This window comes from Panthera onca, chromosome X, assembly GCF_046562875.1.
Source record: "Panthera onca isolate mPanOnc1 chromosome X, mPanOnc1 haplotype 2, whole genome shotgun sequence".
Taxonomy (NCBI): domain Eukaryota; kingdom Metazoa; phylum Chordata; class Mammalia; order Carnivora; family Felidae; genus Panthera; species Panthera onca.
The window spans coordinates 73,822,354-73,846,981 of NC_138357.1; the positions used below are offsets into that span (position 1 = coordinate 73,822,354).

The following is a 24,628-nucleotide window of genomic DNA, read 5'->3' on the forward strand; positions in this document are numbered from 1 at the left end:
ATTGTTTTAATCTTAATTTATTTTAACCTCAGAGGAAAAAATGAGTATAATAACACCAAATATATAACGAATAGTGCAACCCAAATAATATTTACCATTATACCAATGCAGTTATAAAATATATTTTTAAATGTTGCTTATAGAGGAATGGCCCATGAAAGTCCAGATGCAGCCTTCATCTCCGCTCAGTCCTCAGCCGTCCCCATTGATTGAAGCACCATCTGCTTGTCTTAGAGGTGTGGCGGCAGGCCAAGGCCACTCTATGGGCCTTTGGATCACTGCTGGAATCCAGGAAGCAAGGCAGGGCAGAGAAGGCTGACTCCCAGCAGGCTGTGAGGATGGGCTGGGGCCAGAGAAGAGCAGCCTCTATATCACTGTTCATCCTAGCATCCCTGGCCCTCTTCCCTCTCTCCTGGCCAGACTGCTCTTCAGCCAGCATTCCTCAAACACATTTCCTACTTTGTTTAACAGCTGTCATACCTACCACTCCCAGTTCACTCCCCACTGCCCCTCACACACACACACACTGAAGCCAGCAGCAAGAAGTAGGAGTGTCCTATCCCTTTGCACTGGGCTCCAGTGGAATGAAGGCTGGCTTAGGATGAGGTGCCTGGGTGACTCAGTTGGTTAAGCTTCCGACTTCAGCTCAAGTCATAATCTCACAGCTCATGGGTTCGAGCCCTATGCTGGGCTCTGTGCTGATAGCTAAGAGCCTGGAACCTGCTTTATATTCTGCATCTCCATCACTCTCTGCCCCTCCCTCACTCAAGCTCTGTCTCTCTCTCTCTCAAAAATGAACATTAAAAAAAAATTTTTTTTAAAAGACAGGCTTAGGAGTCTGGGCAGAAGTCCCCATTCAGCCCCTTACTTGGCTGTGTACTCCAGGGCAAGTCACCTTATTTCTCAGGCTCCGAGATCCCCAACCAGAAAAAGGGGGTCCTAACACCTCACAGGAGACTTTTGAGGTTGAAAGGACATCTTGTATTGGAAAATGCATGGCATAGTGCTTGCTATACAGTAGGCACTCAGTATTCATGTGTTCCCTCTTAGGCAGTAGAAGGGTTTGATGCTGTTCTCACCCACTCTACCAGGTTCCTCAGGTTCCAGTGCACCCACCCTCACACTCCCCACCTCATGCTCTCTCATGTCTCCCTGATCCTACACACAAACATGTAACCACATTCAGCATACATTCCCTGACACTGGCTCTTCTAGACCAGATATTGTACTGGACACTGGGGCCACAGAGATGACTCTCACTTGGTCCCTGTCCTTGATGTCATAGTGTAGGCAAAGAGACAGGTTTGTCCATTTGAAGTTACTTTTGTGTGATAAAAAAGTGCTTTTTGAGTGTCCATTCAAAAAGTGCTTAAGGAGCTCAGGGGTAGGTTGGTTAGAAAAGGCTGGCTGAGTCTGGAAGGGTGTGAATAGCTAGAGGAGATACAGGAGGGCAAGCCAAGTAGAGGGAAGCTTGTAGAGCAAGGGCTTGAGGTGAACAAGCTAACATAGTCAATGGTAATGAAACACTCCCTTTATGTCCATTAATGTACTGGGCACTGTTCTAGGTGCATGGGTTCCTGTCAACACCCATTTTACACATGAGAAAACTGAGGCTCAGAGAGCAAAGTAGCTTGCTCACAATCACACTGCTAACAAGTGGCAGAGCCAGGACTTAAACCCACCTCTGTGTGTCTCCAGATGCTTTCCACCAGGCCTTCCTGCCTCTCTGAGGTGGGAATTATAAAGGACTCAGAGTTGAACCTCACTATGATCCTGATCCCAGGTGCTCCCATGCCAATGGGGGTCATGTGACTGGTACCCAAAGAACCCTAAGAGGAGACATAAGCAAGATGGAAGCCTTGAAACAGATGCAAAAGACAATGATGTCTCAGAAGACGGGAGTCAACAAATCTTGCCAGAAGCTTCAGGGACAGCTTCATAGTGGGGATATATATTGGAATTGGGCTTTGCCAGACTGATAAGGTTTGAGGGTAATAGCACTTTGTCATAAGTAATCCGCACATCTTTCCAAGCCTCATTTTACATATGGGGAAACTGGGCTTCCATAAGCTTAAATAACTTGCGCACAGGCTCACAGATAAGAACTGACAGAACTGAGACTTGAGCCTGGGTCCTCTAAATCCAAGACAGTCCTATGTCTGCTTATGGCAAAGGTAACTAAATGAGCATGTCAGGCACATGGCTGAAGAAGGTAAGTGAAAAGAAACTTGGTGGACAGGTGAAGGCCACATTGTGAGGTCCTGAATGCCACAGTCTGAAAAACATAGGAAGACATTGGATTTTTGAAAGACTCACCTAGTACTAAGTATAGGTGGAAATGGGTGGGAGAAGAGAGAAAGGAGGTGAAAGCTTCTTTCTAATACCTGGGTGGAAAGGCATGCAATATGAATTGAGTGCTTCAGACACTAGGTAGAAGCTAGATACAGGAGACATGGTGGAGGTAGATCAGATAGCACGTAGCTAGCCCCCCTTTAGGCCCACACGATCTAGGCTTCTACTTACCTCTGCAACACCATCTCCTTCTCCTCTCCCCTTGCTCCCTGCATTCCAGCATGCTACCCAGCTGTGCAGCCCCAGAAATGCCAACTTTGTCTTCACCCCAGGTCCATTGTACTTGCTATTTTCTCTGCTTAGAACTCCTCCCCATAGATCTTTGCATTGCTGATTTCTTCTCCTCTCTTAAGGCCTGACTTACATGTCACTTCCTCAGGCCTTCCCTGATCAGTCACCACTGCCTTACCCTGCTTGATTGCCTTCATAACCCTTATCATAGCTGAAGTTAGCTTGTGTATGTGTTTATTTGTCGACCTCCTTCTACTCATGCATCCACTAGGATGTGTGCTAAAGGCAGGTGGGAACCTTTTCAGTCTTTGTCATTGCTCTATTCTCTGTGCCTCGAGTCTGGCATATGGCAGACATTCTGCAACTACTTGTTGAATGGCAGAATGGATGAGTGTTTGGATTGATGGATGGATACCTGTATGCATTGGTTATGGGGGGAAGTGAGAGAGAGGGAGGAGTTCTCGCTGATTTGGGGATCTGAGTTTAGCAGCCAGGAAGATAACAGTGCTAACAGAGATACAGCAGGCAGCGGGGAGCTGACTATGTGTGAGAAGATGTTGAATTTGGCTTGTGCCTGGTGAGTCTGATATGCAGATAGGGCCTCCAGGTAGAGAGGTCCACTTATACAGCAGGAAATACTGGCCTGAGCTCAAAGAAGTGATGGGGTTCTGGGAGTGATGGGGGTCATCTGCACAAAAGTATAAAATGAAACCATGGATGCCAGTGAGGTCCTTTATGAGCAAGGTGATGCAGGAAGAGGAAAAGGAAAAACTTGAGAGGAATGATTGAGGTTGAGGTGGGACTGAGGGAGAAGAGAAGTGGAAGGGGCGAGGAAAGAGGACCAAGAGCTGCAAAGAATTGAGAAGAGTTCTCCTTGTGTGGAGGAAGGAGGGCTTTGAGAGGGAAGATAAAGTCACAGAGCCAAATTCTCAAAGAGGACATGGAGTGGAAACCAAAAGATGCAAAAAGGCCACTGGGATTTTTTGAGCCTAATGAGGAGGTAAGTGTGTCCAGAATGGTGGCTGAGGCTATGGGGGTTTGAGAGCCAAGGAGGTAGGTAGGGCCCTGATGCCAAGCAGAACATAATGTGCATATCCACTCATCCACCCAAGCCTAAGTCCTCTTCCAGAGCCTGACTGGCAAGGAGGAGGCAAGTAGGAGGAAGGACAGGGGAGACTACCATTTATTCATGTCCACCATGTGCTAGGCACTGTGCAGCCATGTTCACAGCCATTGGCTCATTTAACCCTAATGACAACATTGCAGTATCTAAACAATTATTAACCCTATCTTCTGTGAGGAAAAAGAAATTAAAAAGGTTAAGTGTCACTTAAGATCACAGCCAGGAAATGATACAGCTAGATTTGAACTTGAGTCTATCTACCATCTACCCTCAGCCACTCTAGCTAGGAACAGGGCACTGGAGACTAAAAGCTCCAGGTAGATTAATTCCTATGTGAGATTCTCTCACCGCCTGGTTTCTTTGAGGTGCTGGGTCAGGGGAAATACAGGAAGAGAAAATATAGGCAACAGGATCGGGTATTTGAAGATGAGAGTTGTCTAGCATAAGGGAAAGGAAGAGATCAAGTCAGGGTAGGCCAAGGTAATGACTGAGGGTTAGAAATGGTCATAGGCAGTGCTTGCCATGTGTGTGGAATTGAGAGGCCCCATAATCATGACACCCAGTCCCACATCTATAGGCCATGGTGGTCAATTCATTGACTTCACAGTGGGCCACGCAGAGAGGCAGAAATGGGAGCCTCTGCTTTATGCAGGGGAACTACACTAAGGCCCAGAGAAGCTCCCTAACTTGGCACTAGATCTCCCAGAATGCCAGAGATGTAGAACTACACTGGGCAGCTGGTTCTGGGCAAGAGCCCAGAGCTGAAAGTTTGGAGGAATTCTCTGGCTCTTCCAAGAATCTCCACCATACACAGCTCTTTGTCTCCTAGAGACCATCACCTGGGTGGTCATTTTCATATTACTCATTAACAGCATGTTCAACCTCATCCTCTGTATTATCACTACAACCTCCTTCCATGACCAGGTCAGGCAGTGTTTGTGCCATAAGGTGCCCCTGGTTGCCGGCCTCAAACTACTGGCTGGAGCTTCACACTAGTGTCCCTTAACACCAACACTGCTTGAGCCATCTCCCATCACCCATACCCACATGTGGGGTGCCTTCATTGTTTTCCCAAAGGCAAGAGGCTGACAAGACCTCTGTTTCATCTTGCTCCCAAGGCTAGCTGAGATCCCCAGGCAGCAGCAGTGAAGAAAGGCCAAAGGGATGTAGGGACAGCTGAACCCAAAAGAAGAGAATGAAAGGTGAGAGAGAAGTGTGACTTGACAGGGACCCCAACCTGTTCAGGCTGAGTGGGGCAGAGCAAAGTGAACACTTACTGAGCCAGGCTTGTGCCCAGGTTTCACTAGCCTGTTTGGCCTACGAAGAGGCTGAGGTTCCGGTAGAGGGAGAGCAGCAGGATGTTTACCCCAGGCTAGTCAATACCACTCTATGGGTGCAAATATAGATTGAATTGCAAAGCCTATACTCCCTCTCTAGTTGCCCTTAGGAGCTTAGGAACTTTATGGCTACAGAAGTGTGTCAAAGAAAGCCTTTTCCTATGAAGAAGTAAAGACAAGGGAGGGGGGAGACTTTCTAGCCCCCTGGGATTTGCAGGCTACTAGAGCCAGACCAGAGGTTGCCTTCAGGCACTCTAACCTCTCTTAGGCTGGCTTATGGGGAAAACGGTCTTGTAGCCATCCAGGGCTGGGTTTCCACTCTTCATCCTTAAGCTTAGACTGTGTGTACCAGGTGAAGGAAGGACAACATAGCCAGGGACATCTCTCTCCAGGGCCACTGTCAGCATGCCTGAGATCATGCTTGTGGGCCACTCAGACTGGGAACCCTGGCCAGATCAGGGGATGGGATCTGCAGCTTCTACCCAGGGCCTGGGTTCTTGGAGTCCCACCTCCCCCACCCCCAAATTGCCTCCCAAAGAGAAGCGCTGAGGCCCTCCCCATTCCTCCTATGGCCTTCCCTTGAGTCCTAGAGTGTTTCTGATCCTAACATGAAGCCCACATTGTAACCCACCCTCAGTTCCTAACCCATCATCTCAGTGAAGACAGCCACACAGCCAGAGTGCATCTCTAATAAAGCTTTATTGTTCTGCAGAGGGGTCACATGGTTCCTGGTCTCCACCTCCCTCATCTTAAATGCCCCGCCCCCTTAGGCTTTCAAGACCCCTGCTCATACCCACAGATTATAATATAGTCTGGACAGAATATGTGTGCATATATAGATGTGCATGTATATATGTATATATATATATATATATATATATATACATATATACATAGATTATTCTGACTGTACAGTATTTATAGGTAGAAATAAAAAAGGCTTAAAAAGTTACAATATTGCCTGGGATCCATCTCACTCCAGTTTATTTTGCTGAAAGAAAAATAAAGCACTAGTTGGCATTTGAATGTCATTGGAAATTCCACATAAGCCAAGATAGCTGCTGGGTAGGATGGATCAGGTTTGGATCAAGCCCCAGCTGGCTGAGATGACACTAGGCCCTTCCATCTGGCGGGCTGGCTGCCTCAGGCAGGGGCCTGGTCTCTGCTTGAGGAAGGGACTGTTATGTCAGCCAGCTACCACAGGCAGGAAGATCAGGAGAAGAGACACAGATACAGATGTGTGTCTCTTTTTACCACCATCTGTTTTTGCTTGGCCTGTGTGGTGGGAGTGAGCTTGTTTGCTCTCCAGACAAAAGAGTGTGTGACCACAGGCCGCACAGGACACCAGGGAGTGGCAGATAAAGTATGGGGCCCAAACTGGGGAGACTGGTTCATTGATCTCCTGAGACCTGAGAAAGGAAGCCACTTCCCCCCACTACCATATCCCAAGCTAGCTGAAATTGTCATGTCACCTACTAGGAACTTGTCAGTGCTCACTCTTTAAATCAGCCTCATAAAAATCAGCATTGTATTTACACAAATAAAACAGCTCATAGTGCTTGTAGCTGCCCTGTGCTCATCTTGTCTAATTTCTGTGGAAAAACCAGTTCAGGGCCAATATTAGGCCCCAAGGCAGGACCAGAGCCTCCTGCCAACCTCAAGGGGATGCTAGCACCAGACAGGATGGCTTGCCCTCTCAGAGAGGCAAGGAGTTGGAAGCAAATATTGCTCTCTACCTCCTTCCCCTGCAGGTGGGGGAGCTGGTAAGGCTTCAGATTGATGGTGGCTCTGTGGGTCTGGAGAGCAGCAGCAGTCTTCTTGTTCCTAAAATGACTCCTCTCTCTTGGGAGGACAGACCACAGGCTTGGGGGTGGAGGTGGACTGGAGATGGGGCACTGAAATTCTCTTTTCCTCCCCTGAATGTGTGGAGGAGCTTCAGGAAGTAAAGGGGACTGTCAGTGGGAGCTTCAAGAGCCTGGCTCCGCCCCTGGAAGCAACATCTAGGGGCTGCTCTGCTCTCTTTATCCCCTTACTCCCTTGGTGCCAGGGGGCCTGGGTGGCGCCACCTTTGGACCAAGCTGAGGCTCACAGTTTTGTCTCAGGGCCAGCTGCCTGCAGGGTGGGGAAGGAGTCCCGGATCTTTGCCACTTCCATGGCACACAGGTGCCCAAAGACTTTGTTGTACCAGTCAGGAGAACGGCCCCTGGGGAGGTAGAAGTAGGCCGGCATGAGCTATGGGTTCTTCCCTGGAGCCCTTCCCAGGAGGAAGAAAGGGCTTTCCCCCAGCCTCCCGGGATCAATGGCATGGAGCAGAGGTGGGGGGAGTGCCAGGGCTAAAGGGGCCTGGTACCTGAGATCAGCACGGCAGATGTGAGTGAGCCGGGAGCGGCCCAAGCCACAAGGCTCCATGAGGTACTGGGAAGTGAGCATCATGGCCCTCACCCCTGACTCTGGCACAGGTTGCTCAGGATCCAGGGACTGGGAGACAAGCAGACAGCCACCACGGGGCAGGTCGGAGCGCCACATCCTGTGGGGAAGAGACACATACGTTCACATTCCTGGTGTCTGTTCCCACTCCACCTCCCTGTTCCCCAAGCGCATCAAGGATGACAACCAGAAGCCCTCACCGGAGCACCACAAAGTCGCGGCAAGGATGGGGTGCCATGCTGTCAGTGACATAGTGGTACAGCTCCACACCCGGCATCAGGGCTTCCAACACCTGGGCCCGCAGCAGGTCCTCATCCCAGAGGGCCCGCTCCCGCAGAACACGGTGCAGCACTACAGCCGGAGGGGCTGCTACCTCTGTGGACACCTTCCACACACGCAGGGGATGCCCATCGGACGCCTGGGAGCCACAGGAGTGGGGACAGGGGACAACTGTCAGAGCTGGAGAACAACCACTCCACCCCCCAGTTCCAGCCTGCTCTCACTTTAGCCCCTGAAAAGGGAAGGTTGCAGGGCTACTGTGCTAACCCCAGCCAGATCCAGACAGGCCTTCCCTGTGTTCCCTGTACTCTCTCTCCTCTTTGGACGTCTGCTTCTCCACCTAGTCAAAAGCACAAAGAGATGACGAGACACAAGTTCTCTGGGGCCTAGTAGGCTCTACCACGAAATGGACTCAGAGCTTGGAATTTCTAGAAGTGAACAGGAAGAGAAGATGGTGATCATCCTCAAGGAACTCACCATCTAGTGCAGGAAGTAGAACATGGGCACAGCAATCAAAGCTGTCACTTAGTGAGTCTTTCGTATGTGCCAGGCACTGCGCGAGCTTCTCATCCCGATCCCGTAAGGGAGATTTTAGATGGGTTTATACATGGCAAACCTCAGGCTTGCAGTCTTACTTGTAATCAGAATCCAAGAAAGAAGATGGCTAGTGCCAAGAGGAGGACAGAGAGAAGTCATCTCCAGTTTGGGACATGACAGTAGGCTCTGAATGAAGGAGAGTGCATATCAAGTCAAGGCTAAAAGTGGCTTGGGAAATTTAATGCTTGGGGAAGGTCAGTCCAGGCAGCAGGAAAGCAGGGGCAGAAGCACAAAGGTGGAAGTGTAAGGAGCTCAGCATGACCATGGTGCAGAAAGATACTGGAGGTGAGGCTCTGCAAATAGTGACCTGTCTGGAATGGAGATTTGGTATAGGAATTCTGGCAGGCAATGCCCAAATGAGGGCCCCTGGTCTCATTTGGTTCTTGACTCCTTAAGGAACTTGCTTTGCTGGCTTACACCTTCCAGGATCAAGCTGAGGCACAGTGACGCTGGCTGGGGAGCTCCTTTGTTTGGGATTCTTGGCCTCCCCTGCATGCACCACGCCCTCTCCCAGCCCCATGGCAGCCATGGGCAGCGTGCTACTCACTTTCCGGCAAGCCAGCTCCGTGTGCTGGGGCCCTGGCATACTCATCCAGCCCTTGAAGCGCTCAGCAGCATCACGCAGCAGCTCTTGGACACTTTCTTCCATGTAGAGGCTCAGGCTCATGCCTGCAGCTTGGGCCTGCCGCAGCTCAGCCAGAGCTGGGCCAGGAGAGCTGAGCTCAGCTGCACTGTAGGAACCACACAGTTGCAGCACCATGTCCTGGGGAACCTGGGAGAGCACACATACACTAGGGCAATGGGGAGAAATGGGGTGAGAGACCATCATTCCCAGAGCCCATGGGATCTTTCAGGTCCATGTTACGGGGGTAGAGAGGCCTGACTACTGCAGTGAGATAGATGAGAAACCTTATAAGAAAAGAGTTGGAAGTTGGGCATGCATCAAGTTGGGCCCTTACCCCTGACTTGGGGTAAAAATCTCTGGCCTGATAGTTCCCCCAGGTGTGGGCCTAGAGTTACTCACTTGGAAAAGTTTCTTACAGTCATTGATCATGTGTGATAGGCCCTGAGTAGCAGCCATGTTCTCACTCAGGTCCCTAGGGCCCGGCCGGCCAACCATGCTGCGTTTGTTCCTGATCCTAGAGGGAAGGGCAGGGAGGAGAGGATGGCACGTGGGCACAAGACAAGATGGCTGACTGGTTGGCTTCTAGCTCCCCTAAACACAAAACAACCTGCTGCTCTTTAGAAAGCCCTGCTTCAGGGGGCGCCTGGGTGGCTCGGTCGGTTAAGTGTCTGACTTCGGCTCAGGTCATGATCTTGCGGTCTGTGAGTTCAAGCCCCGCATCGGGCTCTGTGCTGACAGCTCAGAGCCTGGAGCCTGTTTCGGATTCTCTGTCTCCCTCTCTCTCTGCCCCTCCCCTGTTCACATGCTGTCTCTCTCTGTCTCAAAAATAAATAAACGTTAAAAAAAATTAAAAAAAAAAAAAAGAATTTGTTTAGAAAGCCCTGCTTCAAAACATCCAACCAGTTTCAGGCCCCTGAACTGTGAGGCTGACCCCTTGTGGTGATGCTGGGGAACTGTAGGACCAGCCATCAAGGACCAACAGTCCAAGGAGGCCCAAACCCTCCCTGCCTGGCCCTGCCACACACTGCCATGTTTCACCTGGGTGAGGTGCCATCCTTCTTGGAGACGTTGAGATGGAAGATGGAAGGTGCCAGGCACACTGCTAGGTTGCCAGCTGTCATCTGGTTTTCTTCAGCAGAGGCAATGTCACTTAGGAAATAGAGCAGGGTCTGTAGGACCTCTCGGTTCTCATCGGGGAGCAACAAGGTGGCGGCTTGTGCTGCTGCCAACCATTGATCCTTGGGGAGGACTGTGAGGAAGGAATGGCAGAACAGCTTTCTTATTCCCCTAGAGCTTCTGGCAGCAAGTCTCCTGCTTCTAGGAATTCAGAGGGCACAGCAGTCCCAAGGGAAGTCAGTCAGTGAAAGGAAAGGGTAAAGATGGGCTCTGGGATGTCTCTGGGTAAAAGAGGGGATAAAGCCCCACTCTAATATACAATGTCACCTTAGGTAAGCCCCGGCCTTTCCTCAAGGCCTCAGTCTATCTTTCCATATAATGGGTTTGGGGAATAGAACATGATCTCCCTCCAAGGGCCTTTCCAACTCTGGATAGCAAATCTTCCAATGAGCTCATGGATGTGGCTAGATTTGCTCACACCAGGTTTAGCTTTCACAAGCCCCAGGATTTGGAGAGATTGAGAATGGGGCAGGTTGCTGGGGACAAGTGCAGGTGACTCACGCTGGTAGATCTGCAGGAAAGTGGTGGTGAGCTTGCTGGTGAAGATAGGCTCTGGTAGGTCCCGGAAATACTGCTTCAGCAGGTCAGCCACATCATAGGCCGACTGGCCCTCATAGCAAACATTGTCAGGGGAGGTCTCATTCATTTGGCGCAGGTTCTGGATCCTGGACTTCACCCCAGACTTGCGGAAGATGCCCACCTGGCCCATGCAGGGAAGGGAGGGAGGGAGACATGCAGGACAAGGGTGGGGTGGGGAGGAAGATTATGAGGCCAGCCCTGGATCAGGTGTCAGGAGAGTAGGGCACCCTAGAGACTTCCAAGCCTGGAAGGTTTCCTGCTGGGCAGGGTAGAAGAAAAATGGCAAAACCAAAGAGAAGCATTTTTATAGCCTTAGGGTCAAGAAGAAATATGGTTTTAGTGGGAATGAGCAGGAAGAGAGGGACCTAAGGCAGGCTCCTAAAGATGGGGCTTACGGTGCCTGGGCTGGAAATAAGCTGGCAGAGAGCTTGGCTGAGAGGAGCTTCAGCTCCATCCTTGCTGGGCCTTCCTAAGGCTCAGAAAGGTCTCTAGTGGGCCAGAAAGGCCATAGCAGCTCCCCACCAAATTCCTCAGCCTTGGATTTCTTCCCCAGTGTCATTTCTCTGTAGGTTCCCTGGCAGGGCTCACCTGGTCCAGGCACTGGCTGCGCAAGTAGCGCATGGCTTGCTGAATGCTCTGTGGCAGTGGCTGGCCTGTGCGCTGCACGTGGATGAGGGGTGGCACCCCAAACACGTGCTGGCCCCGGTAGTCTGGGGTCTTACTCCTTTTCATGAACTTGGGCACTGACCTGTTTGGGGGAATGACAAGAGATCTGTGAGGGGTGTGGGGTAGGCCCAGACACAGCTTGGAGACTCTGCAGTCTCAGGGGGCTCAGGCAGAGGTGAGGGGAGTAAAAAACACACCACATCGCCAGAGTCAACATTCACTGAGCACCTGCTGTGGGCCTGGCCCACGGGAGTCACAGAGGAATACAAGGAGCTCTCTGTCTCATTAAGGAAATAACTGTGTCGACAGGCAATGACAATATATGTGGCCAGGAGTGGACCAAGAACTTAGGGGAAGACCCATGAGGAAGGGGAACTATACCTAGTGGATCAGAGAAGGCTTCAGGGAGGATGTGGAAATTCAGCAGGCTCATGAGGGATAGGTAGGTGTTTTCCCAGAGGAGAAATGGGGAAAAGGCATTCCAGGCAGAGAGAACAGCATGGACAAAGGCAAAGAGGTAGGAAAAAAGAGTATAGCACATTCAGGGAAGGGCAACAACTTCAGTGGCCTATATGATGGTAGTGCTTGAGAGTGGCAGGCTAGAGAACCCAACAGCAAGGGCAGGGCCAGAACATGAAAGGATCATCATGGGAAGGAAGCTAGGCCCTATTCTTTGGCAGTTGAGGGGCGGGGGGCAGGGGACAGAAGGGTGTTTATCAGAAGAGCAGCAACCAAAGATGTATTTTAAGACAATCTCACTGGTAACAGCCTGGAAATTGGGATGGAGGAGTTACAGCTCAAGGACCTAAGGTCCACTACCACCACTCCTCCTCACACATGGCACACACTCATGCATGTCCCATGAGCATCCCCCACAGACATATGCAAGCCATGCTGACCTCTCAGGCCATGGCCCCTCCAGCTTCCCAACACTGTTGGCTTCTGGGCTCCGCCTGCTTGCACCCACCTTCAGGGGATGACCCTTCCAGGGTCCTGGAGTGGGGGCAGGGAGGGGGTCAGCACCTGGATGAGAAGCTCCCCACACACCATGGCCCAGGAGCACTCACCAGACCCATCCTGGTTTGTGGGGCACAGTGTACTTCTCCATGAAGGCAGTGAGCCGCAGCAGTGAGCCCTTGTGCAGGAGGTGGATCTGGCCAGCAAACTGCCGGTTGATCTCCAGTGACTCTGAGTTGAGGCTAGGCCGGTGGGAGTTCTGGAAGCTGTGCCAACGGAGCTTCCTGGTGAAAGATGAGGGAGTGCAGAAGGGCCAGAGGAGCAGGTTTGGATAAGCCTTAGGAAACGATGACTTCTTCTGATCCCTTTATTCTCCCCAAAGAAAACAAATGCAGGGAGGGAGATGTGACTACTGTCAGCATTGCTACTGGGTCCCAGGGTGGAAAACCTTAATTTTAGTTTCCAGGGCTGCCAAGTGGCCAAGAAGCTATCAGGGAGGGTGGCACAGAGCTCAGACCCATCTAGTGCCAGCAAGCAGTACCAGCCCCTTATCCCTCCAAGACTGCAGTGTAAGGGCTGTTCTGAGAGCCCAGAATGGTAAAGCTGGGGACCAGAGACCATGTCCTCTAACACCTATGATTTACTCATGGGGAAAAAAATGCCCAAAGTGGAGCTAGAATTTGTTCAAGGCCATAGCAGAGGTAAGCCCTGAACTTAACCTGGAGGCAATCAAGAACCTGTCCCTGGGCCTGGGCACTAAGAAGTGCCTTGAAAAAGAGTTGTGTAGAGGAGAGAGGGAGGGATGGGAGAGAGGGGAAAGAAAGGGAGGATGAAGGATGGGGAGCAGGACAAAGAGACACAACAGAGTCCTCTGTCCCCACCCTTACTCAAAACTCCCACCTGCACGGTCTAGTCAGTGAGGCCCCAACGCCTGAATCTCGTCGTTCACGTGGTGCTGATGCCTGAAGTCCAGCTGGTGAGCCTGCAGCCTCAGCCTCATTCACAGAGTTTCCACTACTGTCCAGTTCACTGGAGGAGGCCACAGTGTTAGAAATGGAGTGTCCTTCTTCCACAGACAGGCTGGAGGCAGAGGTTGGTTCCCCACCTGAATTTGCCTCCTGCTCATTATCCTGGGTTGGGCGTGGGGCCTCGGCCTGTGCCTGTTCCAGGGGCTCAGCCTGAGCCTGAGCCTGAACCTGAGCTGGGACTACTGGATGAACATCAGCCTGGCCCAGAGCTGAGGACTCTCTATGGGTCAGAGCCTCTGATTGGGCCAGAGACTCAGCCTGCCTTTCAACCTCAACTGTGGCTACTTTTACTGATGAAGTGACCTCCTCCTCTTCTTCCTCTTCCTTATCTCTAGTCCCCAGGTCTGGGTAGATGGCCTGAGACCAGAGCTCTACCCGTTGCTGCAGCCCCCACACATGCTGGAGAATGTCATCTAGGTGGGCGTAGTTGCCCCCACCCTCCTCATCTTCAGCTTCAGCCCCAGCCAGTACAGGCTCAGCTGGGTATAGCTCAGGCATGTTGTCATAGGTGCTGGCATGGCTGCCTGTGGAGCCACAGGAGCCTCGGCGCCCTTCATAGCCCCAGGGCCTACCTGGCTGCCAATCTGCCAGGCGGTGTCCATCCTCAGGAAATAGGCTCTCAATGGACAGGGAGCGAGGGAATGTGCCTGGTTTGTAGTCCCTGGGCACATGCACGAGGCAGCCACCCCGGTGCACCCGCTGAGGATGCTGAAACATGGCCACAGGCCAGGCTTCCCAAGCCCTCTGAGCCTTAGTGCCACTGTCACCAGCTGAGGTGGCTGTCCTATTCTTGGCCCTGTAGAATCCAGCTGAGAGGAAGCCACGGCGACTGCAGAAAGAGGAGGCTTTGGTGGTCTTCTTTGAGGTGGCTGGGCTATGCTCAGGCTCTGTTTGCTGGCTGCCACCCTTTTCCTTCCGCCTCAGAGAATCAAGGTGCTTAAGGAAGCTACGAGAACGGCGCTTCTTGGCTTTGTCCTGGAGACCCTCTCGGCCCTGGGTGGGGCTGAGGAATGGCTGGTCATTTGGTCTGGGGGCACAGCTTAGCAAGGGCAGGTCTGCTGGCTCGGGCAATAGGCTCACGGTGATAGCTGGCAGGGAAGTGGCACTAAGCTCAGTGAGGACACTCTCACAGCTGGAGGTCACTGGCAGGCCAGGGCTTGGTGGGGCCAGTAGGTCAGAGGAGCCTACATGAGACCAACATTTACTTTCACGCTTGAAAGCCCAGTGGTTGCTGATGGTACACTGCTCTTCCTCTTCTGAGTCTTCATTCTGGGGAGGGAGCCACAGGGTCAGGTCAGAATAGTCCTCAAATGCTTGTTTGTACTCCACTCCCTGCCTCCAAACTCTTAGAGGACCTTGAGATAAAGGGCGCCACTTTCTGACTCAAGACATGTCCTAGATGTGGAGCTGGCTCTGGAGTACCGGAGTAAGCCAGGAGTCAGAGACAGAGCCCAGATGGATGATAATGGTCATCGAATTAATCTAATCCTTCCTCATTTTACAGATAGGGAAACTAAGACCCACAAATGAGAAGTCATTTGCCTAAGGTCATCCAATGTCATGTAGTAAGCCAGTGACAGAGCCAGGGTTAGAATCCAGGTGTCTTGACCTGTCCTCAGCAGCCTCCCAAGTCTCTAGGCTATAGTCTTAGATTGGAATCACAGAATGCCAGAACTGAAAGGAGATTTTAGATTTTCTAATTTTCTATTTTGCAATATGGGGAAATCAAGGCCCAGAGAGGGAAAGAGGCTTGCTCAAGGCCACTGAGTAGTCAGTGGCAGAGGTGGGATCAGGCCCCAGGGGTTTCCTGCTTCCCAGGCCAGGGCTCTGGCTGCTTAGCTGACCCTCCTGGCTCCAGACCTCTGGTGGAGAAAGCTTCAGAGGAAACTAACAAAGCCTGACCCCCTGGAAAGATGAGGTCATCAGGCCAGCATTCCAGCGCTACATGTGGACTAAGAGTCCTCTCGGTTTCTGCAATCCCACATTGGCAGAGTCAGAAAGGCCTCTTGAGTTTAGAGATGGGAAAAACGAGGCTCAGGGGTGTAAGACCTCCTGTGGACACAGTTGGGGATCTTGACTTCTAAGATCATATAGGCCATGATTTTTCCACCACATTATTCTGTCTCTGCTGTCTAGTGAAGGAATTCTCACCATCACAAAGCAAGTAGTGGAGGCAGATAGATTTCCCTGAGGAAGGGCAATCACTAGGTCAAGTTATTAGTAAACTCAGTGTGGAGAGGTGTGCTGAGGGAGGTGGGTGTGGCCATGGTACTTATTTTCACACTCTAAACTCTAGACCAAGCTTGCCCAAACCCATCAGGCTCATAAGAGCCCCCTATACCTCACTCTCAGGTTAGGGCAAGGCACTGCTCTGTACATCCCAGACACCCAGGACACTGGATCTAGTTTTGCAAATGGTCTGTGTATATCCTGGGTTCCCCACGGTGCCACAAGACCCCGGACCCCACCCTTGCCATGACTCACCTGCTTGCATTGAAAATTAACTTCCAGTTTCATCGAGGCACAATTGTTCAAGGTCATCAGCTTTCTATAAGGAAATGAAGCAGTGTTCACCCAAGGGTCCCAACCCAAGTTTGCAGGGCATAATCTATTGAAACAGTCCCATGATGCCATCCACTACTCTACATGCTCAAGCTATCAAAACCTCTCCCAAGATCCAGTGCTCATGAAGGTTTCAGTGCCAGACACAATGCTAGGAAAATTATGGCTTCTGTCCTCTGGAAGCTTACATATGTGTAATAAACCACTAGAGAGACAGCACAAGTTCAGGAACTTAGACAGAAGACACAACAGGCACACAGAGAGTGGGACAAGGAACTTCCATGAAGAGGGGGTGGGTGGTCAGAGAAGGCTTCCTGGTGGTCAGAAATGGGTTTCTGGAAGGGAAAAAAAACAGGGACTCTTATCCTGGGCTTCCACAAGAGGCTGTGACAAGGTAGAGAGGGAAAGAGTAAACTGACCAGTACTGGTGTGACAGAGGAGATTGAGGCTGATAAGGTCTGTCAAAGCCATACTGCAAAGGTGCCTCATGCTAAAAAAGCTTCACTTTTCTTTGCAGGCAGTTACACACTCTAAGCAGAGGAGTTCCTGCTTGGAAACTGAATCTAGTGGCTGTAAAGAGGCTGGATCAAGGTGCAGAGGGACATGGCAGGAAGGCCAGTTAGTTGGCTACTGTAATGGATCCAAAAAGTCATGGTTTGGCCTCAAACAAGGCCCAAACCAGTGTAAGCAGAGAAGGGGAAAATCAGAAGAATGTCTCAGGAATCTAACTGAAGGGAGAAAAGAATCAACACCAGATTTTGACTTTCCAGCTAGAGTGCCTGGGTGGTGAGGTGTCACAGACACAGAAGACAGAGTGAGCAGTGTGACTGTACCAGATGAGCTTTGTTACAGGTTGGGCTCCTCCTCTGTTAGAGGGGACAGGGATTGTTTCTTTCCATGAAGAAGCTCCAAGCAAGGCCCTGACCTCCCAGGCCTGGCCCTTAGTGCTCCCTACCTGCACAGGGCCCCCAAAGAGTCCTCGTCCAGAAAACCGTGGTCCTTCTTCACAGAGCCAATATCCAGGGGAAACAGACCTTCTGTACGGCAGAGAAAAGCCAAGATGAGTTGAGGGTGGTATGGTCAGAAACTCAGTGCCAGCAGCCCTTGAGTTGCAAAGGAGGGGCAGGGAAGGGAGGAGGCAGGAAAGCAAAAGCTGAGCAAAAGGAGCAAGCCTGGAGTAAAGAAGGGGCCCAGGGAACTAAGGCTGACCATTGGGGACAAGTTCAGGGTTGAAGGAAAGGAGGGTTGAGCTGGATAAGAGGACCCAACAATAATACAGGTCCATGGGAGATGGCAGGCCTGAGGCCTTGGGTGGCTGCCAGGAGCCAAGCTGGGCTCGCCCAGTCCCCTTTGAATCCTGGGTACTAAGACAAGGAAACTCCTCCCTGCCCCAAGATGAACTGGGGGGATCAGGAAGAGAGTGAAGACAGAAAGGACAGTGTGCAACTAAACCCCACCTCATTTCCTCTTACTGCTCAAAGCAGGGGAGCCCACTCCTTGGGATTTAGGAAGGAGAGGAGAGAGAAGAAGGTGCAGTAAGAGGACAGAGCATCCAGGAAATCCCATACCTCTCTCTGTCTTACTGGTAAAGCAAGCCCATTTATTCATTTAACTAATATTAATCATGCATCTACTTGGTGCCAGATGCTGGGGCTACAACAGCAAACGAGATAAAAATGATCCTGCCTTCACGGAGTTTACACTCTAATGGGGACAACAGACAATAAGCAATGTGTGAAACAAGATAATATGGCTCTGAATGCCATGAAAGACATTAGACAGGGTGATGGGGTAAGGAGAGGCTGAAGGGGTGGGGGCTACTCATAGAGAGGTGGTCAACAGAGGCCTTTCTGAGGTGACCTCTGAACTGAATCCTGAAGAACAAGAGGAGGCTGGTCATGCCAAGAGCCTGGGAAGAGGGCTCCAGGCAGGACCAACATTAAGGTGTTGAGTGAGGAAAAAACATGGTGAGCAAGTGAGCAAGAAAGGAGCCTGGAATGTAGTGAGAAAAGGGAAGAGGAGTAAACGGCAGTTGAGTGATGTAGTCTTGTCAGTCATAATAAAACATGTGAGCTTGCCTCATTCTGAGTGTGCTGGGAAACCATCAGAGGAGTGACAGAGCACAGAAGTGACAAAGTGAGGCCCAAGGCTCACAAGGTCCTTCTGGCTTCTGTGCATTGCAGAGAAGAGAAAGGGGACACCTGAGTGGCTCAGTAGGTTAAGCTGCCAACTTTTGGTTTCGGCTCAGGTCATGATTTCACAGTTCATGAGTTCAAGCCCCATGTTGGGCTCTGTGCCAACAGCGCAGAGCCTGCTTAGGATTCTCTCTCTTCCCCTCCCCTGCTCTTGCTCTCTCTGTCTCTAAACAAACAAACTTAAATTTTTTTCTCAAAAGGAATAGAGGAGGTAGCAAAGGAAGAAGGCTGGTGCACTTTGGCAGGTGAGCAGTGATGGCAGGTCACACAGGATGCGGCAGTAAAGATGGCAGGAACTAGACTGATCCGAGACATACCGTGGAGGGAGGAGGGACTTGCTGAAGGATTAGATATAGAATATGAAAGAAAAGAGGAATCAAGGGTGATTTCTGGATGCAGGGCTTGAGTGGACAGCGGTGCTCTCAGGAGTTGGAATTTAGACCTGTTACATTTGAGATGTCTGTCAGACATCCAAGGAGATACTTAACTGCTGGCTGAAAAGATGAATCTTGAGCTTGGGAATGAGGTCTGACAGAAATATTTGAGAGTTACCAGAATATAGATGGTACTTGGAGAAAGATCTCCTGGGAAAGAAATGTTGAGAGGGAAGAGGGACCAAGATTGAGCTTTGGGACACTCCAACATTTAGATATCAGTTAGAGAAAGCAGAGTCCTCTATAAGAAGACTAAGAGCAGCATCTAGAGAGACAGCAAAGACAGGTGAGTGTTCTAGAAGCCGAAGTGAGTGGCCAGCGGCACTGAATGCTATTGAGAGATTAAGTAAGGACTGGGAAGTGACTAGTGAACTTGATCACATGGAGGTCAATGGTGACCTGGACAAGGATTGTTTTATTGGCAAGGTGGGGTTGAAGGCAGAGTACAGTGGGGAGTGTGAGAAGAAGAAGGAAAGCAGAAATAGAAAGTATAGACAACACTAAAGAAAAACAGAAAAATGAAGGAAACAGAGAAATGAGGCCATGGGGAAGTGGAGATGAGGTCGGGGACACCAGGATGCACCCTCCACATTGCATCTATGCCAGTGGCATCCTCAGAACTGGTACAGTGCAGGGGCCCTGGTCAAAACATGGGTGACACCAGAACTTATGAGAGCCGAAGTGACCCAGTAGACATGATGATGTAACTGTAGGAGGAGGGCCAAGGTCCACAGCTTCCTGTGTGGTTGAAGAAAGGATCTGATTGGCACCATTTTACAGATGAGAAACAGAGGGATATGGCAAGTTTTGGGGTAAAGGAGGGGGAGCAGCTGAGTATCCTTACCTTCAAAAAGCTGAGCATATTGAGGGAATCCTGTTGCTCGGAGCCACTTGCATGCTCTTTTGGCCTCAACTTCTAAAACGGAACAGAAGGAGAGAAATGGGTCTAGGTGGGTGCTGGCACTGAGCCATCCTGGGTGTATGCTGCCTTATTTCCAGCAGACAAGCACCTCTAGTTCCCATGATCTGGAAATGGCAAGAAAAGCAAGGAGGGGGCTGGCTTATTTGTTCCATATCACAACCAGCAAGAGTTTTCCCTGTTCCCCATACCCTACCCTCTGTATGTCCTGTGAGGCCATTCTTGAGCCTCATTCCCCTGCTTGTCTCAATACCCCTCTTGCTCTCCTGCCCCTGCCCAAGAACAGAACCCACGAGCAGGAGCAACTCTCAGGAAAGTCTGAAGTCAAGGAGTACTGCTGGGGGAGGAAGCCATAGCTGTGTCTTCACCTTCCCCTTCTTCAGGGCGACATCCCCTTCCATGACCCTGGGTAGACCATCCTAGTCCAGCTAGGGATACAAAATGTTCAACGATTATCATTCTTTTTCCCACCATCATACCTCACATTCCCTAGCACTTTGATAACGAAATCTCACTTAACACACACAATAAGCTGTGAAAGAGGTTTTACTATCTACATTTTATAGATCTCCAGACAGGTTCAGAAAGGAAAAAGTCATCCACAGTCTCACAGCTGACCAAGGGAGCAGTGCTGGGGCCAGAGTTAAAACTCAGTCTCCCTCCCACTCAGGGCCCCTACCTTTCTGACATGGCAGCTTCCCCAGTGCTTACTCTTCCCCATCACTCATGGATTTACAGCCCTCCTTTCCCAGGGAACCTCCCAAGACTGCTCCAGCTCTCCCTTGTGGCTAGATCTATGTGGCATAATCCAGTGCTGACTGTCATGATGACACAGTGGTACCTTTGGGAATCTTGGAGGACATTGGCTGGGTTAGCCTCCCACCTCTGCTCTGGGAGTGCCCAGCACCTCTGCCAGCCTCAGTGGAGACATGCAGCTGGACTAAAGGAGGCCCTCCTGGCAAGGATAGGCTGAGTGCCAGCAGCAATGCCTGGGACTACCCAGGCAGCCATCTGTTTCCTACCCCAAGCACTGCCAGGGAGCAGTGGGGCTGGGACTATAGGACAAGGCACTGTGGGGTTGGAGGGTGGGGTAGGCTGGTGGCTCAGCAGAGCTGCTCTGGCCACAGAGTCATACTCCCAACATCTCCTTGACTTCCTTAGCGCTTGTCTCCAGGCAACTCCGAGGAGACTGGTGGGGTTTTTCCGAGACAGGAAGAGCTCTTTCTTTCCAGTGCTCTTCTACAGGAAAATCCAGGATGAGATCCTGGCAGCTGAGACTGAGAAGTTAAAAGACAAAACAACATTTCAGAGGATGCGGGTAGGTAGACAACAGAGGGAAGAATACAGGAAGATCGAAGTTGATGAGAAAAAACAATAGGCTTCTCAAGGGCCACAAACTGATGAGGATTTGAGGGGGGAGAAGAGAAGGTTCTGGAGCCCCTGGAGCCCCTGAAGGCTTTTGGGGCAAACAGGAGTGGGGCGGAGATGACATCTGGGCATTTCCCAGAGTGAGTGCATCAGGTCAGTGCCACCCCAGCATCTGCCTCAGCACATAGCTGTAGCCAAGTTTGCTCATGTCCGTGATCCGTGAAGATTGGTATGAGATGGTGCACCTGTACACACACCCCCTATAGGCCCCCTCAGTCTGTGCAGCACTTGAATGGTGTGTGTATGTGTCCATGTTTCTTGTTACTGCAACTTTCTAACCTATGATAAAGATCTAGGAATCATCCAGACTTCAGAGAGGTACTGGAAAGTGTTTGTTCCCACAGAGCTTAGCTAACAGTACCTCAGACCCTCTGACAGGGTGCAGTGCAGGCCTAACAGAGGATACAGGTCTCCAGGCAATTGGTGGTGTGGGGGAACTGTGGTAAGAGCTGTTGGAAGGGACCTCACACCAGCCCAGGAAGCATCCGAGGTACCTGGTTTTGCTGCTAAAACAGCTTAGCCAGCTGCCACTACCACATCCCTGTCTCCTGATCCTACCACACCCCCAGGAGAAGGCCCTTCTCCATCCTCAGAGCCCCTCCTAGCAGCCAGCTCTGCTTTCCCATGATTAGGATGAAGAGAAGGTACCAAAGAAAGGACCTGATAGTTCCCAGAAAGGCAGGAACAGGCACAGAAAGAAATAGTGACCCTTAAAGGGCCATGAGTCTGCTATGGCCACCCCAGGTAGGAAAGCTAATCCCCAGGGTTAGGCCTGCATGCCAAGAACACACCCTTGAAGTCCACTGCAGCCCTTAGCCATTCGTGGCTACAGGCAGAACAAAGAGGAAAGGGAAGGAGAGAGGTACCTGCCTGCCCATTAGTCCTGAGGTCCTTCTTAAGCCTGAAGAAGTTGAGAGAGTGTAGTAAGAAAGTCCCGCATCTTAAAACTCATTTTTTTAATGTTTATTTTATTATTTTTGAGACAGAGAGAGACAGAGCATGAACGGGGGAGAGGCAGAGAGAGAGGGAGACACAGAATCGGAAGCAGGCTCCAGGCTCTGAGCCATCAGCCCAGAGCCCGACGTGGGGCTCGAACTCACGGACCACAAGATCGTGACCTGAGCCGAAGTCGGACGCTTAACCGACTGAGCCACCCAGGCGCCCCAAAAGTCCCGCATCTTGCACATATGCACCATCTACCAGAGCCACAGAGGCAGAGCCCACAGGAGAGTGGTGAGCCGCCTGCTCCTCTAACGCTAGGCATTGGCCCTAGCCAGGGTTGGTGGGAAGGAAACCAGCGCACCTGAGTGGGCACCAAGTTCTTTTGCTTTTACCTAGAGCCCTCTATCCCGCTACTACTCTGTGATCTCTGGACCAGCAGCATCAGCATCACCAGGGAGCTTGTTAGAAACGCAGAATTCCAGACCTACTGAATCAGAATCTATATTTAACTACATCCTGAGTTTATTTGCATGCACATTAAAGTTTGAGAAGCACTGGCCTATATTCCTAGCTGAAGGATTTTCACCCTGGGATGCACGTTAAAATCAGCTAGGAAGCTTAAAAAAGACCAATTCCCTGGGATCCCATCCTCAGAGGCTGATTTAATTGGTCTATGGTGGGGGTTTCCACGTCAGCACTTTTAAAAATCTATAATATGGGGCATATTGAGTCCCGAGGAACTTTCCCAATTCCCACAGAGTTACATGTCACAGCTGAGACTATGATCCTAATCTTTTATTTTTTTTTAAGTTTTTGTTTTAATTCCAGTTACTTAACATACAGTGTTATTTTAGTTTCAGGTGTACAATATGATGAGTCAACAATTCCATACATCACCTGGTGCTCATCACAAATACACTCCTTAATCCCCACCCCTTATTTCACCCATCCCCTGACCAACTCCCCTCTGGTAACCATCAGTTTGTTCTCTGTATTTTAAGAGTCTATTTCTTGTGTGCATGCTCTCTTGCACTTTCTCTCTCTTTCCCTTTGCTCCTTTGTTGTTTCCTAACTTCCACATATGAGTGAAATCATATGGTATTTGTCTTTATCTGACTTATTTTGTTTAGCATAATGCTCTCCAGCTCCATCCATGTCATTGCAAATGGTAAGATTTCATTCTTTTTGATCACTAATATTCCATTGTGTGTGTATGTGTGTGCGCTATACACACATACACACACACACACACACACCACCACATCTTTACCCATTCATCGATTGATGAACATGGGATACTTCCATTATCTTGGCTATTATAAACAATGCTGCCATAAACAGAGGGGTGCACATATTCTTTTGAATTAGTGTTTTTGTATTCTTTGGGTAAATAGTAGTGCATTTGCTGGATCATGGGGTAGTTCTATTTCTAACTTTTTGAGGAAACTTCATACGGTTTTCCGGAGTGGCTGCACCAGTAGCTGCATTCCAACACTGCACGAGGGTCCTTCTTTCTCCACATCCTCACCAACACCTGTTGTTTCTTTTTTTTTTTTTTTAATTTTTTTTTTTAATATATGAAATTTACTGTCAAATTGGTTTCCATACAACACCCAGTGCTCATCCCAAAAGGTGCCCTCCTCAATACCCATCACCCACCCTGCCCTCCCTCCCACCCTGCCCTCCCTCCCACCCCCCATCAACCCTCAGTTTGTTCTCAGTTTTTAACAGTCTCTTATGCTTTGGCTCTCTCCCACTCTAACCTCTTTTTTTTTTTTTTCCTTCCCCTCCCCCATGGGTTTCTGTTATGTTTCTCAGGATCCACATAAGAGTGAAACCATATGGTATCTGTCTTTCTCTGTATGGCTTATTTCACTTAGCATCACACTCTCCAGTTCCATCCATGTTGCTACAAAAGGCCATATTTCATTTTTTCTCATTGCCACGTAGTATTCCATTGTGTATATAAACCACAATTTCTTTATCCATTCATCAGTTGATGGACATTTAGGCTCTTTCCATAATTTGGCTATTGTTGAGAGTGCCGCTATAAACATTGGGGTACAGGTGCCCCTATGCATCAGTACTCCTGTATCCCTTGGATAAATTCCTAGCAGTGCTATTGCTGGGTCATAGAACACCTGTTGTTTCTGATGTTGTTGATTTTAGCCATTCTGACCAGTGTGAGGTGATATCTCATTATAGTTTTGATTTGTATTTCCCTGATAGTAAGTGATGATGAGCATATTTTCATGCATCTGTTGGCCATCTGTATGTCTTCTTTGGAGAAATGTCTTTTCATGTGAGACCCTGACCTTTTAATTTCCTTTACAGCTCTCTCTTTCCCATTTCATTATGCCACTTGCCCTCAGAGGCCAGGTAAACAAAGGGCTTAGACTCAAAGGAACAAACTCCAGGTCCCCAAAATTTTTTTTGACCTCCTGATGTAGTAGAGTTACAAGCTTGATTTGAAATCCTAGTGCTGTCAGTCACTAGCTCTCGGACCTTGGCAAGTTGTTTAACCTCTGTAAGACTCAGTTTCCCCCACTGTAAAATGGGTGCAATTGTGTCTACCTGTAATAGCTACTGAGAGCATTAAATAAAATCCTGGAGAGGGGAAAAATATCCTTGACACATAGTACAAGTACTCCCAACTAACTGAAGGGTCCCAAGAAAGAACGACAAACAGGAGAAAGAGGCCCAGCTAGCATTCCCTTCTGGGTCTAGAAAGTGGCTGCATCCCAGTGAAGGCAGTCCTGAGAGGAAAATAC

At 50.0% G+C, this 24,628-nt stretch overlaps 1 protein-coding gene across 4 annotated transcripts in view; it reads right to left on the reverse strand.

Annotated features, from left to right (window-relative positions):
* Positions 1-6,010: 6,010 nt before the first annotated feature.
* Positions 6,011-24,628, reverse strand: part of STARD8 (StAR related lipid transfer domain containing 8) — a 40,312-nt gene continuing 21,694 nt past the window's right edge. For 2 of the 4 annotated variants that reach the window (XM_081793781.1, XM_081793780.1), the window contains 13 exons: positions 19,413-19,484; positions 16,895-16,976; positions 15,862-15,925; positions 13,250-14,646; positions 12,460-12,633; positions 11,315-11,474; positions 10,649-10,847; positions 10,010-10,220; positions 9,371-9,485; positions 8,894-9,118; positions 7,671-7,888; positions 7,394-7,570; positions 6,011-7,246 (listed from right to left, as the gene is read on the reverse strand). In XM_081793781.1, coding sequence (XP_081649907.1) covers positions 7,129-7,246; positions 7,394-7,570; positions 7,671-7,888; positions 8,894-9,118; positions 9,371-9,485; positions 10,010-10,220; positions 10,649-10,847; positions 11,315-11,474; positions 12,460-12,633; positions 13,250-14,646; positions 15,862-15,918 — 3,051 coding nt within the window. In that variant the 5' untranslated portion in view covers positions 15,919-15,925; positions 16,895-16,976; positions 19,413-19,484 and the 3' untranslated portion in view covers positions 6,011-7,128. The remainder of the gene's footprint in view (positions 7,247-7,393; positions 7,571-7,670; positions 7,889-8,893; positions 9,119-9,370; positions 9,486-10,009; positions 10,221-10,648; positions 10,848-11,314; positions 11,475-12,459; positions 12,634-13,249; positions 14,647-15,861; positions 15,926-16,894; positions 16,977-19,412; positions 19,485-24,628) is intronic. The other 2 variants (XM_081793782.1, XM_081793783.1) reach the window with 1 other exon arrangement.